The 20,622-nt window shown below is 38.3% G+C and overlaps 3 protein-coding genes across 4 annotated transcripts; all 3 read right to left on the bottom strand.

Annotated features, from left to right (window-relative positions):
• Positions 1–47: 47 nt before the first annotated feature.
• Positions 48–2,471, bottom strand: LOC311491389 (uncharacterized protein). 2 transcript variants are annotated; one of them, XM_084549293.1, is made up of 6 exons: positions 2,381–2,434; positions 1,860–2,207; positions 1,400–1,753; positions 1,140–1,256; positions 997–1,049; positions 48–924 (listed from the first exon to the last, which is right to left on the bottom strand). In XM_084549293.1, the coding sequence occupies exons 1-6, from the start codon at positions 2,421–2,423 to the stop codon at positions 790–792; spliced, it is 1,050 nt and encodes a 349-aa protein (XP_084405419.1). In that variant the 5' UTR covers positions 2,424–2,434; the 3' UTR covers positions 48–789. The 2 variants fall into 2 exon arrangements, with proteins under 2 accessions (XP_084405419.1, XP_084405418.1); XM_084549292.1 differs by having other exon boundaries at positions 1,860–2,471.
• A 5,002-nt stretch (positions 2,472–7,473) lies between these two features.
• On the bottom strand, positions 7,474–9,158 carry LOC311491322 (uncharacterized protein; the record flags this gene model as incomplete). The annotated part of the gene is made up of 3 exons (XM_084549228.1): positions 8,237–9,158; positions 7,778–8,131; positions 7,474–7,640 (listed from the first exon to the last, which is right to left on the bottom strand). Exons 1-3 carry the CDS (start codon positions 8,481–8,483, stop codon positions 7,474–7,476), a joined length of 768 nt encoding a protein of 255 aa, XP_084405354.1. The 5' UTR covers positions 8,484–9,158.
• Positions 9,159–13,693: 4,535 nt separating this feature from the next.
• Positions 13,694–20,622, bottom strand: LOC311491321 (uncharacterized protein; the record flags this gene model as incomplete). Its single annotated transcript, XM_084549227.1, has 5 exons — positions 13,694–13,828; positions 14,016–14,167; positions 14,293–14,646; positions 14,752–15,084; positions 20,568–20,622. 5 exons carry the CDS (start codon positions 20,620–20,622, stop codon positions 13,694–13,696), a joined length of 1,029 nt encoding a protein of 342 aa, XP_084405353.1.

Raw genomic sequence — 20,622 nt, 5'->3', positions numbered from 1 at the left:
ATCCTGCACACTGCCATCAGCTCCCAAAGGTGCATGTTCAGTAGCAGATTGTGGTGACTGAACTGCTTTACAGACAATACAGTCATTAAGAGATGACATTTTAGATCCAAGGGGTCAAAGGTCAGCTACACTGTGTCATTTTTTGTTAGATGGTTGGAATTTAGGTCTTCAAAAGGACACAGATTATATATATACTTGCTTCGACTAAATTTGACAAAATACTCTAATGCAGTTAAACTGTCACTGCAGACTAAATGTTCTGCATTAAATGTTCAGAGGTATACTCACTAAGATATCACTGCTAGTTAGAGAAAGCTTTCAGAATGTGACTGAAAATACAGTGTTTTCTGTCCCGATGGAGATCATCAGCTTTTCAGTTTGTTGATAAACTGTATTTCTGCAATTTGCAAGATGAACTATTTCAATACATCTGTGAAACTGAGGATTGTAACTTGATGAACTCAGTGTTTTTTAATATTAGTCATGATTCATTAATTCCACATGTTGAGAGAAAGTGTGTTTTATTTATTTACATTGGTTGATAGAACAAAGTAATGAGACAGAAACAGTTGCAACTCACAATAATATATTTCTAAGAACTACAGATTATAACTGAAACTTAATTTCAGTATTTCTCCAAAACTCAAAAATCATTTGATTGCTTTATTTATTTATTTATCATTGGTGGAAGAATTACATAAATAAAATGATAATAGACGGTATTACCAGTGGTTCAAACACTTACGCTCCAAAGAAATATCAACTGGATGCTAAAATAAACAGACCTCACTAATCCAGACTAAAAGCCTGCAGAGCCATGTACATCCTCTCTTTTTCTGGTTCTTTTCCGTTCCTTCCTGCACCATGGTCCCCGTTCATCATGGTGAAGATGGCAGCAGAATAAACCAGTGTGTCTTCACCTCTCTTAGGAAATATATTACATGAAAAAAAATTCATAACTTGTGTTTAGGTTAATCCAGTAGATAAAACCCTTACCTGCAGAGTTTTCTTTGCACCACTATTTCTTTGCACAACAACTGCAGTAGGACCTATGAAGCAGAAAATACACAGATATCAGTAATAGAAGGCTTCATTTGTTATTACGTTAAGACTAGAATTCAATATGTAACTACTATTACCGCTGCAACGATCACATTTGTCGTAAATGAAGAAAGCTGCAACAATCAGACTTATAACCAGGACAGCACACAGAGGAAAAATAACTGAGATGACCGTCTGTGACCACATGTTGGTTTCTGTAATGATAACAAGAAAAAGAAACAAAGTTAAAAATTGGTCAGAAGATATTGTTTTTAATAACTTGTCACAGAAGGGTGGTGCTCATTGTATTTCTGGATGAATGTATGTTCACATCTTAAATAAAAAATAACACAGTTACCATTAATGTCCAGTTTAGTTCCATTTCCAAATAATATCTGTCCACATGTGGCCACAGCACAGTAGTAAGTCCCAGCATCAGAGGAGCTGATGTCCTTAGAGAAGCTGTAGACACATCTCTGTGAGTGAGTCTCAGGACTCCTCTCACATTCATCACCACTGTTTTGATGAGCGTAAATTAAACTGGGATGAGATTCATCTGATTTGGCTCTGAACCAGTACACACTGTGATCTTCTGGACATGTTTTGTTCTCAGGGTCAGAGAGGACTGAACACTGCAGAGTCACTGAGTCTCCTGGATGAACTGGATCAGATGGAGACACTTCAGTGAAGGCAGTGATATCTGGTTCTGCTCCTAGAAAATATAAAGAATAATGAACATGTGCTATCCATCTCATTGATAATAACATCACTTATAATGTGAATTAGAAACACAAGAACACATATTCATAATTATTTACCTTTAACTATCAGAAATATTCCTTCCATAAATGCCATTTTGAGCTTTGTGATTTTCAAACAGTAGTAAACTCCAGTATCACTCAGCTTAGTCTGACTAATATGGAGAACAAACGTTCCTGGCTCGTGTCTTGCTGTAATGTGAGTATTTGTTGTAATCTGAGGAGTCTTATCAACACCAGTGATATCAAATGTGAACGTTCCTCCCAAGAATTCAGGCCAGTTCCCAGAAATAATCCTGATCCAAAACAAGGATTCTTGGTTCAGAGATTCCTGACGAGCACATGTAAGAGCCACATTTTGTCCAACACCAACAGTCTTTGTTATAAACTTATGATCATCTGAGCACCCTGAAACAAAAAAGAGAAATACATTGATAAATAACAACAGAGACAGAATCATTTACGTACATACAAGAGGAACAGATTTGTATGTGACATATTGTAAACTACAAGACAACACTCATCTAGTTAACACTATATACAGCATGTGGAATAAGTCTGAGCTTTCTACTTATACTTACGTCCCACTCTGAGCATCAGCAATAAATAAAATATGACCAGCATTTTCTGACTAATCCCAGTGTGTCTGCATTAAAATAACAGCATGTTGTAAAATGGTTCACTTTAAAGTAAAAAAAATCAAGTGGGAGGGAACAATTTAAGAGCAATCTGATTGGTTTACTGTTATACAGGATATTCACTGTACTACACCAGGGGAAATTACTATTTCTCACACTTGAGCACATGAAACAACACCAAGAATAAACTTTGTTTGATGTTTGTTTTGTTTCCACAAGATTTGTGGTTAATGATAAAAGTTTTATTTAAAGTGATATGCCAGGATTATATTATTACATTCCTCCTAAGTCTGGGGAAATGCTTTTAGGTTTTTAAGCAACAGAGATTACATTTTCTACAAATTAAGATGTAGTATTTTAAAATGTGGTTATGAATCAGATTTTAAAAGCATTGGATCCTATATTCCTCCCAATACAACTCAGAAGCATTTTATTACAGAGCTATGCCCTTTAAACTAAATGGCAACCAACTGGCTAGTAATGACGTTCCGGTTATTCATTTTCTAAGTCCAAGCCAACAGACAGATATAGAGAACACATTGTAGAAAGGTCCAGAGTCAATCTAGTGCCAAGCTCTATAACTTATTCTGTGTATGTGTAAATATATATTTACAAACTATGACATTACCATGAATATCAAAGCTTAAGTGATTTTTTCTCAGATCATGGAGCTTCATTTTGAATCAAAACACAGCTTGCTATAATATTTTCTTCTCCAGCTTTAAATGCTTTGCAATGGTTTCCTACCTCATACCATTAAGCATTACATTCAAATGCATCATGTAAAATATGTGTTAATATATTTATAACAACAAATACCACAACAATGCCACATCTCTGTTTGGCTATGATGTCATGTAGAGGGTGGTGGACATTGTTTATAATTGCCACAAAGTTAAAAGAAAGGAGCAATTTTAGTGTTGTGTGAATCAACCAGTTCAGAAGCTCCACGTCATCAGTGATGACCCACCCACTCTGAACACCAGTCACATCAGCAGGAAGAGCACAGCATACAGAGTCTGGGAGGTGGCAGTGGTTATGGCCTCTACGCTCTCTACAGAACAGCAATGTCATAGTATCACAAAAAACACCCTGACCTGGAGCTGATCAAAGTTTCAACTGCTTCACATGAACTGATGTGAGAGAATTCCTGGGAAAGTCCTGTTAAAGTGGAAAAGGGGCAAAATAAAGCAGCTGAGAACTGGAACTGGTTATGAGGAAGCACCACAAACTCTGACAAGTAGAGACTAGATCTCTGGAAAAACAAAGAGAAAACTACCCAAAGGGTCAAAACTGTATTAGTAGTTGTGAGACTGGAACAATTTGGTTTGTGGTTTTCATCAGCATCACTGTATTGTTAACCATGAGCAAAGACATGAGGGTCTGCAGTGTAAATGACTTCATTCATTTAGTGTTACATAGCATATATAAGGTCAAGGAGATTTCAGCATGCGGTCGATGTACTGGGGACTGAACCGCTAACCTTCTGGTTTGTGGATAACTGGCTCTACCTACTGAGCCACAGCCACCCTGGTCCAATCTCAGCCAGGGACCAGTGATGGACGTTACACCCCCTCTGTTATTTCTGGAACGAAGAAAAAGCAAACCAAAGGATTAAAAAGGCATCAGTATTTTTCAGACTGGAGCATCTTTGTTTGTGGTCTTCATTAGGTTCAATTTGATCATTATTGAGCATGAGCAAAGGGATATAGGTCTGTAGTGTCCCTGGTCTTGCACTGATACACACACAGAAGAGTATGAGCAATTATAAAAAGTGATTTAAACCAAAACACTGACACAAAATAGTTTCTTCCACTTTGTGTCCTTTTTTTTGTATGTACAGGTTTTGTTTGTTGTTTGTTGTTTTTTTTTTAAACATAGAAAGACACACATAAATTCAACTGTTGATGGAAACATTGCTGTGGTTGGCCTTTCAAACAGTGGCGTGAATACAAAGGGCCTGTACTTCCTGTCTCAGTCTCTGCTTTAAGCTCAGGAAGCTGGTCTTGCACCACTGTTTTATCTGTTTTAAGAATGCAACTAGAACAACACTATATAGTATTATTATTATTATTATAATTATTATTACATTATTGATTAGATAGATACTTTATTTTTCCTGTGGAAAATTCAGTGTCCAGCAGGTTCATCGCTTAGAAACAAATATAAAGATATTTAAGTTATATAATAATATAACTATATAATGCTGTGTAAAAAATATACAGTATTGGCAGCAATGACCAAAGTCCAGTAGTTTCCTTACAGGGAGGCGTTGCGTTGAGCTTCTCTGTTTGACTATGATGTCACGTAGAGGATGGTGGACATTGTTCATAATAATATATTCTGCCATTAGTATTTGCAGTTTTTCCAAATTAAAGGTGAATGAATCCATAAACAAAATGATCTGGTATGAATATTATTGCATATTTTAAGATTGCAAATAGATAAATAGATAGATAGATAGATTTATCCCAAGGGATACAGTTGTTTTTTAAATCTTATTTGTAAAATTTTTTACAGGCATATACAATTGTGTCATCTAAATTTCTCTCTCTTTAAATCCAGCCCAAGCTCATAGCCAGGTCAGTTCTGAGTAAACAGCTTCAGTCAAAGGGCGGAGAAACAGGTCACCACAGCTCCTGTCTGTGTAACTGGTGAATGTGGTTTAGCTTGTTGTTCTTATGACAGACATGCAAAAGGCCTCTGCAGTGTGTGGTGAGATCAGGAGAGGGTTTAGCCCTCCTCAATAATAATATGTCATGATGACATGATATAATATGCATGATGTAACAGAACATCCTTCAGACTCTGGCAAAAAAGTTAAAACCAAACACGATGAGAGCATTTTACAGCACACCTAAGTGTAACCAGTAACTTCAGTAACTGCACCGATGCAATGCATTGCCAGAATTGCCCATCATAAACGTTTTACCAGTTCGTTTCATGCTATGACAAATCCAAATGTCAATAGTTCTGAAAGCGTGATGCAGTAGGAAGCAATAAAGAGACAAGGTGCTAAACATTCCTAGTAGGGCTATTTAGATTTCCATCTCAAGTCCTTCATCAAAACATGTGTAAATGGAATTAGAGCCATTACATAAGTAGTGGAACAAGAAGCTGTTTTAGCTCATGACCTGATCATCATGGACTCTTGGGAGATTATCAGTTTGAGTGTACAAGTGGACATGTACTCCACTGCTATGAGAGCAAAGCTGTCCTCACCCAGGCTGGAGGCACTAAACTCTGCTGTTCTGTGGTGTGTGGCAGGGTGAACTACTTTCTGTGATGCAGTTCCTGGACATGATGTCTTAATGTTGTGTGGTCATCTCCCTGTGACTCTTTCATACGAGGACATTTGGAGAATCTGGCTGATTGGAAGAACCCACTTCTTCCTTTTTGCAGAGTTTGGCACACGTAACAGTGTTCTTCTCAACAACTGCCTGGAGCTGTCCATGGTCCTGAATGTGCTGTGAAACACTTTGCTTTGCAGCTGATGAACAGATGTGTTGCATTACAATAGGATGGCAACAGTGTACATCAAGTGTCAGGGCGGCATGTACCCTGTACAATTCCTGCTTTTGTTGTGGTCTCACGGACATCTGTTCTCCATCAGAGCAAGTTGATGCACCAGATCTTATGTCTTGCATGGGTCCCTCCCACTGGAAACTGAGTTTTCAGATTGTGTGGGGCAAATCTAGGCAGACGGTCCACTGACGCTGGCCTAGAGCTCTCCTTTATACATTTACTCAGTTTACATGGTTCCTCATCTCTTAGTGTGCATACACAGAGAGAGAAATTGTGATGGCAATGGAAAATACAAGCATGTTGTGTTTCCTGTTTATTGTGCACTTACTATTTGGGAGGTCGTGGCTGCTCCTGTGGCACCAAGATGCACAGCAACACTGCAATCCACCTACTCCCCACACACTTTCAGTTCCTCTCTCTCACTGGGAGACATGACGAGTTTTTTTTTTTCAGTTGAAGGTTGTGTCACTGGAGTACCCCATGACACTCTCTCAAAAACCATACAAATAATCTCACTAACCCACCGTCTCTAACATGTCTGTTATTCACTATAATTCACATCAACCTTTAAGGTTTTATGGCATCTATTTTAATAAGATCTACTGTGAACTTCAGCACTGACTGAACTATTTTACTATATTATCAAAATGAATGTGGGAAACATGAATCAATATTTGTGCAGCTTTAAAATCAAATAAAAGGAACTGATGCATCAGAAATATTGAATGTGTTTTATTTTTATATGAAATGTTATTATAGGTTTTGTACATAGTTTTACTTTGTATTTTATAAAGAAGCAACACATACACAATCCATTTTGCAGGGTAATGTTACACTGTGCTGATGCATATAGGACATTTCTGTGAAAAAATTAAAAATAAAATAACAACAAAAATGAAGTAAGAATTTAAAATATGCTGGTACTTTTGCTTCAGAATGACAAACTACCTTGTCATTCAACAACTCTGAAAAGACTGAACAGAATACACATTCAACTGTTACATTAGTGATTCTAATGAAGCATGGGTACTGCTTAAGTTTTATATTTTCTACATACATAAAAAATAAAAAAATTAAAAAAGACTGTTTTAAGCCCTGACATCAGAGTAGATGATCTCTTCCTCTGTTCTTTGTGCGTTCTTTCTCTCTGCTTTGCCAGCTTTCCTCGTTTTGATGTTTGGTGCAGAATAAACTAATGTATGTTCATCTCTCTGAGAATAGATAAGAAACTGTAATCAGAACTCTATTGGTTTTGTAACATGTAAAACTCAATAAACAGACTGTTCAAAAAAAAAGATAAGAAAATAATGTAACAATGTTATGAGATGGCAGGTAATATTTATATTTATGGAGGGAAAAATATAAAAAATATTCAAATAACATTTTCTATCTTTTCTCATTTGTACACGTTACCTTCTGACTTTTCACTGGAGCATCTGTTTGCAAAACAACAGAGAAATTTAAAATGACAGATAATGTTAATTACCACAAATCAATAGTGAAAATCAATTTTAGGCTTTTATAAAATACTGTTTAATGGATTGATCAGATTGATTACCGTCACGATTTCTCTTCTTGATGGTATAAATGAGGAAGGCTATAACAATCAGACTTGTAGCCAAAGCAGCACATAACAGAAAGACAATGATATTCTGCTGTACATCCCACGTGTTGAGTGCTGAAAAAATAAAAGCACCAAGTAGTGATAATTAATTACATTATGTAAGTCTGTACATTAGGAACACATGTGTTTTTACATTATATTAACAGATTATATCAGATACTAAAATATTCTCATTAAACAGTTACAGTTACCTTCAGTCTCCAGTTTAGTTCCATTTCCAAAAATGATCTGTCCACACATGGCCACAGCACAGTAGTAAGTCCCAGCATCAGAGGAGCTGATGTCCTTAGAGAAGCTGTAGACACATTTCTGTGAGTGAGTCTCAGGACTCCTCTCACATTCATCACCACTGTTTTGATGAGCGTAAATTAAACTGGGATGAGATTCATCTGATTTGGCTCTAAACCAGTACACACTGTGATCTTCTGGACATGTTTTGTTGTCAGAGTCAGAGAGGACTGAACACTGCAGAGTCACTGAGTCTCCTGGATGAACTGGATCAGATGGAGACACTTGAATGACGGCAGTGATATCTGGTTCTGGTCCTAGAAAATATAAAGGAATAAATAATGTTTTACTGACAGTATTGAAAATAACATCAGTTAAAATGTGAATTATGTACATGAGAACACAAATTCACTTTTGTTTACCTTTAATTCTCAGAAACGTTCCATTCAGAAATGTCATTTTGAGCTGTTTGATTTTTAAACAGTAATAAAACCCAGAATCACTGAGCTTAGTTTGACTAATATGCAGAATAAAGGTTCCAGGCTCTTGTTTTGCTGTAATGTGAGGAGTCTTATTAACATCATCATGATCAAAGTTGTATGTTCCTCCCAAGAATTCAGGCCAGTTTCCAGAAACAAGCCTGATCCAATGTAAGGTTTCTTGATACATAGATTTCTGGCGGGGACAGATCAGAGTCACATCATCTCCAACATCAACTGTTTGTGTTACAAAGGTCAGATCATCTGTGCATCCTAAAGATTAAACAGAGCAGTGACAATCAGATGTATATATGCCATGGTCTGAAAGATATCTGCAAGAAATGACATGTAAAATATACATAATATGGAAAGAAGCTGACTTTCTATACTTACGGCCCACTCTGAGCATCAGCAGTAAATACAATATGATCAGCATCTTCTGATTGATCTCTGTGTGACTGCGTTAAAATAAGAGGATGTTGTAGGGGGTTCAACCTTAATGTAATCGCATCAAGTGGGAGGGACCAAATATTTGTCTATCTGATTGGTCTATTTTTCTGCTGGTATGTCACTGTACTACCACAGTGGAAATTATTTTTCCAGTCTGAGCACATGAAACGACGCCTAGCTTCTGCTTCATGTTCACGGTGGTTTTCTATAACAAAGCAAATTAGAAAAAACAAGAGGTGAATGGCAATAAAAACCTAAAATGTTTCTCTTTTTTTAATTTTCTTAAGGTGTGAACTTTTACACTTCTGTCTTGGTAAGAGAGACATGTTTTACGATGCTTCCTGCATTCAATAAAGACTGAATTTCATGAAAACATACAACTATCAGGCATAACATCATGACCACCTTCCTCATATTGTGTCGTTCCTAATATTAGCAACAATCTCAGAACCCGTCAGCTAGTGTCTGATTTAATATACTGCATTCATATCCAGATAAGACTCCTAATAATCCAGATATCTAACATTTTATTTTATATATAAATATTACAATACTACCCACTCTGAATATCAGTCACTTCAGCAGGAAGAGCACATCATACAGAGCTGTAGAGGTGGCTGTGGTCACACCCTCCGTCCACTACACTCCTTTCAGAGTCACAGTGTCCCAGAAAGACGTTGATGCAGATCATCTTAGTAGCACATGACTGCAACGTCCCTAGTTTGATTTCACCCAGGGATCTATGTTGCCCATAACAAACTTAGGGGAGCTGTGAACTGGTGGTTAAAGAAGCATCTGACCATGAGGTCACTGGTTTGACCCTCTCTATGCCCAGTGTTGTGCATGATCGTGTTCAATGAACGGCGCTCGTATTTTTGTGAACTGTGATCTGAACCTCCGGCCCTGCAGAAGCAGCTGATCCACTTTTGAGTTATTTCCTAGTATATACAGTTAATGGTTATTCAAAAAAACGAGTACAGATGCTGGTGGAAAAAAATATCACAGGCTGGGGATGCATGGGCAGGTCAGTCAGAGATTCTATTGAACAGGAATAACAAGGATGGTGCAATGGATGCAATCCATTGAACATGGGTCCCCACTGCTCCTAGCTGGTAAAGGCAGAGAATATTTGTGTGTACATGTATAGACATGGCAAATAAAGCTCATCTGATTTTTGAGTTGACCTTGTGTGTCACTTCATACACAAACATTATCCTAATGAATAAATACTACAGCTGATGCTGGTGTGTTGACACATAAAGAGATGTTAGTGATGCCTTTGTATCCTATCCCTTGTTTTGTGTGTACAGAACAATTACACCTGAAACACAGAAAGACTCAGAAAAACAAAACTGGTTGATGGAAACTTAAGCTGTGGTTGGCCTTTCACACAGGGGAGTGAATACAAAGGGGCTGTACTTCCTGTCTCAGTCTCTACTTTAATCTCATGAAGCTGGTCTTTCACTTCTGTTTTATATGTTTTAAAATGGAAGAAGTACCAAACTATGTATATTCAGATTGTTACCAGAACACATTGCAGGTTAAGTTAAACATTACTGTTATGTACTGTAGCTGTGTGTTATCACTTTTCTCTGGTTGACTCATTGGTAGCTGCTGAACGATGACAGAACGGCCTTTTATGGAGAGCAGGACTTTGAGGCTGTCGTCAAATACGTTGTACCCCCTTGTTATACTTTTGCATCATTTGTCAAAATGATCAACTGTAACTTTGCTCAAATGAAAGGTGAATGATTCAGTACATGTCTATGTTTAAGTAACATCCACATGAATGCCAGGTCCAAAAAATTCCCAGCAGAACATGGAATTGTCACAAGATGGTCAATGTTATTTACCTGTCAGTGGTTTTAATGTTGTGGCTGATCGGTGTGGATAGAAATAGTTAAAAACTAAAACGTCTCAGTTAACCGCCTGCTGGATGGTGGACAGAGCATGAAACAGAGAGGATCCCATTATTTTGGCCAGAGTCAGGTTGGTCTGAGCGAAACTTAGCTGGAAGCTCTACAGCTTGATGTAGCTCTTCTAGTTAATAATAGAAATATGTCAGGCTCACTTTAAACAAAGGCCATTTAATGACAGACGCTTGAAATTGATTTTTTTTTTATTTCTTAATTTACTGAAGACCATTGTTTCTATTGTGCAACATAGAAATATTTGCTGTATACCAATAAGATAATATTCGCATACAGTAGTAATCCATATTGTGGTAAAACTTGTTCAACTAAGTAAAGAGAAATGAGTCAATTGTTACTTTAAAACAGCACAAATGTTCACTTAGACTCAAGGATGAAGTGACTTCACTTTGTCAGAGGTCAAAGGTCATTGTGATCTCATAAAACACATGTTTGCCAAAGCTTAACAACCCATTTTCTAATAATGACAAAATATAATTGAACTGTCTAAAACAATACAGTGATTAAAAGATGACATTTTAGATCCAAGAGGTCAAAGGTCAGCAACACTGTGTCATTTTTCGTTAGATGGTTGGAATTTTGCTAAGATTATATATTTTCTTCAACTAAATTCGACAAAAAATACCTTAATGCAGTTAAACTATCACTACAGACTACATTTTCTGCATTAAATGTTCTGACTCAATGTCTAATTAAATCATATTGTATTTCACTACAAACTCCAAAGATGTCCCTGAACAAAGCATGTCACTCCTGACATCTCAGGGCCATAGCAGAGCAAATCAGTGGGTCTCATTAGAGCAGTGGAGCTACATTAAGCTCACCACAGCAGTGCACGCCTTTAATCCTAAAAGAGAGGATGATAAGATCTCACTGCTATGAAAGCTGTAACCATATTCCCTGTACATTCACACGCTGAGAATGTGTTTTATTCATTTGTAAGGAGAAGTGAGAACCTCCCATGATCTTCAACATGACCAGTCAACTGTGGATCGATCAATCATGGTTCTGGTAAATATCTTAGAAATGAAATAAAGGGATGTTGTAGCTCATTGTAAAGTCACTGCTAAGCAATCAAGGCCTACACAGTATGCCACTATAGGAGTATTACACAGTCTACAGTCACTAAAATAATAAATTGAATGAACAAGACCAGATTTTATTATATACTTGTTACTGGTCTTTCCTGCATACTGTTGATCCTTTTTTTAAATTATATCACAAGTGTATTTTGTTATGTAGTTTTATACCTTTTATGACTTACAAGGGGGGCAGTGGTGAGGTGGTTAGCACTGATGCCTCACAGTGAGAAGGTCCGGGGTTCGAATCCATGGGCAGACTGGGCCTTTCTGTGTGGAGTTTGCATGTTCTCACTGTGTCTGCGTGGGTTCTCTCCGGCTTCCTCCTACCATCCAAAGACATGCTGGTTAGGTTAATTAGTGATTCTAAATTGGCCGTAGGTGTGAGTGTGAATGGTTGTCTGTCTCTCTGTGTTGGCCCTGCGACCTGTCCAGTCTTTCCTGCGATCTTTCCTGGGATAGGCTCCAGCAGACCCCCGCAGGAATAAGCGGGTACAGAAGATGAATGAATGAATGAATGACTTACAAGTGTCATATTCAGACTCAGGCAAATGTTACTGTTGCACAGATACAGCAATCACCACGATTAAATTATCTGAAGATGCTGTAGATATAAGGTCTAAATGCAGAGGATGTACTTCCTGCGGCAGTTGAAGAAATTCAACTTGCCAAAGACAATGATGGTTCACTTCTACACTGCCATCATTGAGTCCATCCTCACCAACTCCATCACCACCTGGTATGCTGCAGCCTCTGCTAAGGACAAGAGCAGACTGCAGCGTGTCATTCGCTCTGCAGAGAAGGTGATTGGCTGCGGTCTGAAGTCTCTCGACGAGCTGTACGCTTCCAAGACTCTGAAGCGTGCAGCTAAGATTGTGGCCGATCCCTCTCACACTGGACACGGACTATTTAACAGACTCCCCTCTGGCAGACGGCTGCTGAACAATGCCAAGCCACCCCCATGAACACACCAAACCCACTACTATCCCACAGTAAATGTTCTGGTGGAATATGTATATATATACTGTGTATATATTTTTAGTATTTTTATATATCTGAGAGCAAGTTCTATAGTTTTTATATTTTATTTTATTTTATGTGTAACAACACCAAAGCAAATTCCTTGTATGTACAAACATGCATGGCAATAAAGTCTTTTCTGATTCTGATTCTGATTCAATAACACTGCCATTTTTTAAATTCTGTATTATTGCAGAATGGTGAAGCAAAGAACTATGAAGCACTGGGTGTCTCCACAAAATGAGTGACAAGAGTGAAGAAGAGGAGAGAGAGCTCAGAGTGTGTGTACTCTGTTGTCAGAGCAGATTCCCACACTGGGTAACACCTCTCTTTATAGTCAGAGCAGAGCCGGCCCACCTCTCCTTAAGTCTCTCAGCTTGGACGTTCACTCAGAACTTCTTATAGCCAGCTGCCATCCCATAGTTAGAGAAAGCAGTCAGAATGTGACTGAAAATACAGTGTTTTCTGTCCTGATGGAGAGCATCAGCCTTTCAGTTTGTTGATAAACTGTATTTCTGCAATTCTGCAAGATGAACTATTTCAATACATCTGTGAAACTGAGGGTTGTAACTTGATGAACTCAGTGTTTTTAATATTAATTGTGATTCATTAATTCCACATGTTGAGAGAAAGTGTGTTTTATTTATTTACATTGGTTGATAGAACAAACTAATAAAACAGAAACAGTTGCAACTCACAATAATATATTTGTAAGAACTACAGATTATAACTGAAACTTAATTTTAGTATTTCTCCGAAAATTGGAAATCATTTGATTCATTTATTTATTTATTTATTTTATCATTGGTAGAAGAATGACAGAAATAAAATGATAATAGACAGTATTACCAGTGGTTCAATGTGACAAACACTTACGCTCGAAACAAATATCAACTGGATGCTAAAATAAACAGACCTCACTAATCCAGACTAAAAGCCTGCAGAGCCATGTACATCCTCTCTCTCTCCGCTGCTTTTGCGTTCCTTCTTCCACCTTGGTCCCCGTTCATCATGGTGAAGACGACAGCAGAATAAACCAATGTGTCTTCATCTCTCTTAGGAAACGCATTACATAAATTACAAGTTAAACAAGGTTCATAACTTGTAGGTTAATCCAGTTGATAAAATCCTTACCTGCAGAGTTTTCTTTGCACCCCTATTTCTTTGCACAACTACTGCAGTAGGACCTATGAAGCAGAAAATACACAGATATCAGTAATAGAAGGCTTCATTTGTTATTACGTTAAGACTAGAATACAATATGTAACTACTATTACCGCTGCAACGATCACATTTGTCGTAAATGAAGAAAGCTGTAACAATCAGACTTATAACCAGGACAGCACACAGAGGAAAAATAACTGAGATGAGCGTCTGTGACCACATGTTGGTTTCTGTAATGATAACAAGAAGAAACTAAGTTAAAAATTGGTTGGAAAATATTGTTTTTAATAACTTCAAACAAAACTTGGTCATGGTGATGTTTACTATAAAACTAAAGGAACAATAACACAGTTACCTTCAGTGTCCAGTTTAGCTCCATTTCCAAAAATGATCTGTCCACACATGGCCACAGCACAGTAGTAAGTCCCAGCATCAGAGGAGCTGATGTCCTTAGAGAAGCTGTAGACACATTTCTGTGAGTGAGTCTCAGGACTCCTCTCACATTCATCACCACTGTTTTGATGAGCGTAAATTAAACTGGGATGAGATTCATCTGATTTGGCTCTGAACCAGTGCACACTGTGATCTTCTGGACATGTTTTGTTCTCAGAGTCAGAGAGGACTGAACATTGCAGAGTCACTGAGTCTCCTGGATGAACTGGATCAGATGGAGACACTTGAATGAAGGCAGTGATATCTGGTTCTGGTCCTAGAAAATATAAAGAAATAAATAATGTTTTACTGACAGTATTGAAAATAACATCAATTAAAATGTGAATTATGTACATGAGAACACAAATTCACTTTTGTTTACCTTTAATTCTCAGAAACGTTCCATTCAGAAATGTCATTTTGAGCTCTTTGATTTTTAAACAGTAATAAAACCCAGAATCACTGAGCTTAGTTTGACTAATATGCAGAATAAAGGTCCCAGGCTCTTGTTTTGCTGTAATGTGAGGAGTCTTATTAACATCATCATGATCAAAGTTGTATGTTCCTCCCAAGAATTCAGGCCAGTTTCCAGAAACAACCCTGATCCAATGTAAGGTTTCTTGATACATTCTTGATGTCTGTCGGGGACAGATCAGAGTCACATTATCTCCAACATTAACTGTTTTTGTTGCAAAGGTCAGATCATCTGTGCATCCTAAAGATTAAACAGAGCAGAGACAATCAGATGTATATATGCCATGGTCTGAAAGATATCTGCAAGAAATGACATGTAAAATATACATAATATGGAAAGAAGCTGACTTTCTATACTTACGGCCCACTCTGAGCATCAGCAGTAAATACAATATGATCAGCATCTCCTGATTGATCTCTGTGTGACTGCGTTAAAATAAGAGCATGTTGTAAGATGGTTCAACCTTAATGTAATCGCATCAAGTGGGAGGGACCAAATATTTGTCAATCTGATTGGTCTATTTTTCCGCTGGTATGTCACTGTACTACCACAGAGGAAATTATCTTTCCAGTCTGAGCACATGAAACAACACCTAGCTTCTGCTTCATGTTCACGGTGGTTTTCTATAACAAAGCAAATTAGAAAAAAACAAGAGGTGAATGGCAATAAAAACCTAAAATGTTTCTTTTCTATTTTCTTAAGGTGTGAACTTTTAAGCTGAAAACTAAATAGTCTACAGTAGTCTTGCTGTTTAAGACAAACATTGCTCTGATTGACAGGTTATTTTATTTCCTGATTATTATATGTGGTCATGGAGGAAGAAATTGCATGGCACGTTGATTTCTAAATTACATCTTTTTTAAAAATTTTTGGACTCAAACATCCTCCTCATCAAAATCAAATGGAAAGACAAAGACTGGCTACTCTCAGTTACTCCAATTTATTGTATTTGTTTCCAAGTATAAGACACAGAAGACAAACTTTCCTTAGTTTTCTGAATTCTGTCTTGGTAAGAGAGACATGTTTTGCTTTCCTTTCCTGCATTCAGTAAAGGCTGAATTTCATGAAAACATACACCAATCAGGCATAACATTATGACCACCTTCCTAATATTGTGTAGTTCCTAATATTAGCAACAATCTCAGAACCCGTCAGCTAGTGTCTGATTTAATATAGGCTACTGCATTCATATCCAGATAAGACTCCTAATAATCCAGATATCTAACATTTTATTTTTTATATATAAATATTACAATACTACCCAATCTGAATATCAGTCACTTCAGCAGGAAGAGCTCATCACACAGAGCTGTAGAGGTGGTTGTGGTCACACCTTCCATCCTCTACACTCCCTTCAGAGTGTCACAGTCACAGTGTCCCAGAAAGACGTTGAAGCAGTAGCACATGACTGCAGCGTCCCTAGTTTGATTCCAGCCAGGGATCTATGTTGCCCATAACAAACTTAGGGGAGCTGTGAACTGGTGGTTAAAGAAGCATCTGACCATGAGGTCACTGGTTTGACCCCCTCTATGCCCAGTGTTGTGCATGATGGCATTCAATGAACGACGTTCATATTTTGTGAACTGTGATCTGAACGCATCATTTTTCCAACTGTGAGTGCAGACGTGAGTTTCGCTAGGTCTGGAGAGAAATAGCGACATTCTGATTTCTGAGTTGACCTTGTGTGTCACTTCATTCACAAACATTATCTTAATGAATAAATACTATAGCTGATACTGGTGTGTTGACACATAAAGAGATGTTAGTGATGCCTTTGTATCTTATCCCTTGTGTTGTGTGTACAGAACAATTACACCTGAAACACAGAAAGACTCAGATAAACAAAACTGGTTGATGGAAACTTAAGCTGTGGTTGGCCTTTCACACAGGGGAATGAATACAAAGGGGCTGTACTTCCTGTCTCAGTCTCTACTTTAATCTCATGAAGCTGGTCTTTCACTTCTGTTTTATATGTTATATGTAAAATGCACGTACCAAAGTATGTATATTCAGATTGTTATCAGAACACATTGCAGGTTAATCAGTTAAACATTATTGTTATATACTGTAGCTGTGTGTTATCACTTTTCTCTGGTTGACTCATTGGTAGCTGCTGAACGATGACAGAAAGGCCTTTTATCGAGAGCAGGACTTTGAGGCTGTTGTCAAATACGTTGTACCCCCTTGTTATACTTTTGCATCATTTGTCAAAATGATCAACTGTAACTTTGCTCAAATGAAAGGTGAATGAATCAGTACAGCTGGATTCAAAGGGAAACAAAACATAAACTATTATGACAACTGTATATTCTCAGATTGAAGGTACAAATCAAAGACACGTTCCATTTTTAATAACTTTATCGAAGTAGCAAGTTGCTCTTCTAAATGTAGCCTGCTGAAACCACTTGTAGCTCTTCTTTCTCTTCATATCTAGTAGAAGCTAATCGGGAGGCCTGTTCTGAGTAAACAGCTTCAGCGGTTGGTCAGAGGGCGGAGAAACAGCTCACCACAGCTTCTGTCAGTGTAGCTTGTGAATGTGGTTTAGCTTGTTCTCTTGTCGAACATGCACAAGGCCTTTACTTAGTGCTCTGAGACCAGAGAGAAAGATGATTATATTCACCTGAGAGAATGATACTGAAACCACAGCTGAAAATAAATGTTCATAGCAGACATTCAGACTCATAAAACAAGTTAACTGCTACTTATATATTTTTAGGACATATATCATTCTTACAGTTTGTTAATGATAGCTCAGATGGGGTGCTACTCTTCTGATGTGTTGACATTTTATTTTCTTGGTCAGCTTTGCAAAATAGCTGACTCTAGCTTCATGACCATATGCTCAACCCACCTTTACTGTAGCCCCATTGACTCATATGTACATGTGGCCATGTAAGATTAGCAGTTAATTTAACTTATTTCCTTATTTGACTCCTTACTATACACCTATTTAAAGCATTTTTTGATGACACTGATAAAGGCCACAAGCTGTAACACTTCTCCATATATTTCAGGTGTTGCTGGAGTTTTAACCACTGCATACTTCTTTCTCTTTTGCACAAATAATTGTAAAAGTTAAAAGTTGTCTGATGCTGGGGCTTACTACTATGCTGTTGTTGGGCCTGTGTACTAAGGGCGTTAAATATTTGGGTTTGGCTATCATAAATAATTAACAAGATAAGATAAGATAAGATAAGATAAGATAAGATAAGATAGTGGTGCAGTGGTATTTAGGTCCAGTTTAAGGCTCAGAGTTGAGCAGACAGATGGCATGTGGATAGAAAGTCTTCTTCAGCCTCTCAGTTTTGTCCTCAGGCAGTGGAAATGCTGGCCTGATGGCAGTAGGGAGAAGACAGAGTGTCTGGGGTGACTGTACTGTTTCAGGATCTTCTTGGCCCTTAACCTGCAACGTTTTTTGAAAATGTCCTGCAGGTTGGGAAGGGCGGTTCTGATGGTCTGCTCCGCTGAACGGACCACCCTTTTGAGGGCCATGAAGTCTTGCCTGGTACAATTTCCCATCCAGGTGGTGGTGCTCCCACACAAGATGCTCTCGATGGTGCAGGTGTGAAAGTTCCTGTGCACCTTGAGAGGGAGCTTAAAGTCTCTGAGGAGGTAGAGACGCTGTCTGGCCTTCTTCACCATGGCGTTCAGGTGATGAGTCCATGACAGGTCCTGTGAGATGGTCACTCCCAGGTATCTGAAAGTGTCCACTCTTTCTACCTCAGAGCCACTAATAATAACTGGGTGCAAGTCTCTCTACTGTTTCCTGCTGATGTCCACAATCAGCTCCTTTGTTTTGCTGACGTTCAGCAGGAGGTGGTTCTCCCGGCACCAGTCCTCCAGTTGGGACACCTCCCTCCTGTAGGCTGTCTCGTCGTCGTGGGAGATTAGTCTTACAACAGTGGTGTCGTCAGCAAACTTGATGATGATGTTGGAGTCTGATGTGGCCTCGCAGTCATGTGTGTACAGCGAGTACAGCAGAGGGCTCTCTCAGAGGGCTCTCACACAGCCCTGGGGGGGCCCAGGGCTGTGTGAGAGTGTTGAGAGTCAGGGGGGCTGAAGTGCGGTGACCCACTCAAACCACCTGTGGTCTGCTGGTCAGGAAGCTGTAGATCCACCTGCACAGGGAGGAGTCCAGGCCCAGGTCATGCAGCTTAGAGGCCAGTCTGGAGGGGACTATAGTATTAAATGCTGAGCTGTAGTCAGGGCCGGAGTGGGACTCATTTTCAGCCCTGGGGTTTCATGCCTTAGACCGGCCCACTTTAGATCACAACCTATTATATTAAAATAATGTAATTGGTTCAGTCAAAACTTTTGACTGAACCAATTAAGATTTTGTTCAATGGCAAAATAGGCAGGCTTATTCCATATTACTTTACTATTACTAGTGATAAAAAGTGTAACGGGCCACTAGTATCATTTGGGCATAGAAAGTGGTTTTATTGGAATTGATGCTTGCTTGTTCACACACTACTCACAGTTTGTGTAACAGTAAGTCCATGTTTTGTACATAAATTAAACCAAGCAGATGTAGGGAAAACATTTATCTGTCACCAGAATATTGTCATCACTATCAGTTTTAATAGAATTACAGTAGCCATATTACCTAATGATACAAAAATGTTAATTTCCAATCATTTGTGTGTGTATGTTTCAGCTGCTGTTGGCGTAACTGACTAACATCTGGGGCCACAGACCAGGAAATAGACTGGACCATCAAAAGATGGTTCCATCTCTCTCCAGATAGAGATGGTGGCAGACTGAAGAGGATGAAGAGAAAGCAGGAAATGGACAGTACCATGTCTTAAACTCGTGCTGAGAGTGGGGAGAATCCAGTTTTCTCCCTACTACCTACTAAATGTGTGTATATATACAAACTACCCCCCTCCCCCAAGTTTACACTTGAGTTTTACCATCTATATTTTATTCTATATTACAGTCTATATTTTATTCTATTTTTATCGGTGCACATTTACACTTATATTGTTTACCTTGTGTGTTAAGGAATTTGCAATTATTACTGTTTTACTGTAGTACTCATTATTTTTTACTACTGGCTGCAGGTACAAGAATACATTTCACTGTGCATTGTACTATATATAACTGTGCATGTGACAAATACAATCTTAAACCTTTATGGACATGTTTAGAATCATAAATGTACAGTTTTTAAATTTGTTTGTTAAATGTGCAGGTGTGTGTACTGTGTTGACATGAATAAACATTTGCTTATAATACTGTACTTGTTTATATATGAATAAATATGGCACATTAATATAGTGGCTGAGTTAAGGCTGACATCAGGAACCACTTCTGAAAATGGCTTGGCCCACATTAGGGCCAGATTAGGGCCAGCTCTGGTTGCAGTTTGGCTGAGATGTGGGCCTTATGCGGCACACATGTTGGCTGCCGGATGTGGGCCACATAAGGGCCGGAATTCTTTCAGGCATGTGGGCCGAGGTGGGTCACACCAGTTTTGTTATGTGTTTCTTCCTCACCACTGGCTCCTGGCTCTGCCTCTGACACTAAATCATAAAAATGGTCATAAATCTCAACACAAATCTCCCCTTTTTCAAGTCAAAAATTCAAGTTAGTTTCATTATTGTAGTGCTGAATCATCTATCATCATCAATTATCTCAGGGCATTTATCATATAGAGCTGGTCTACACCATACTCTTCATTATATTAATTCTAATAATATTCACTTAATGAGCAATCCTACCTGCACACTCTGGACCTGTGGGCTCATGGCAGGTGCTTGGTGATGCATCTTGCAT

This window comes from Chelon labrosus (assembly GCF_963514085.1).
Source record: "Chelon labrosus genome assembly, chromosome: 8".
Classification (NCBI taxonomy): Eukaryota; Metazoa; Chordata; class Actinopteri; order Mugiliformes; family Mugilidae; genus Chelon; species Chelon labrosus.
The sequence above is the reverse complement of the archived record's forward strand: the minus strand, read 5'-3'. Positions and strand labels throughout refer to the sequence as shown.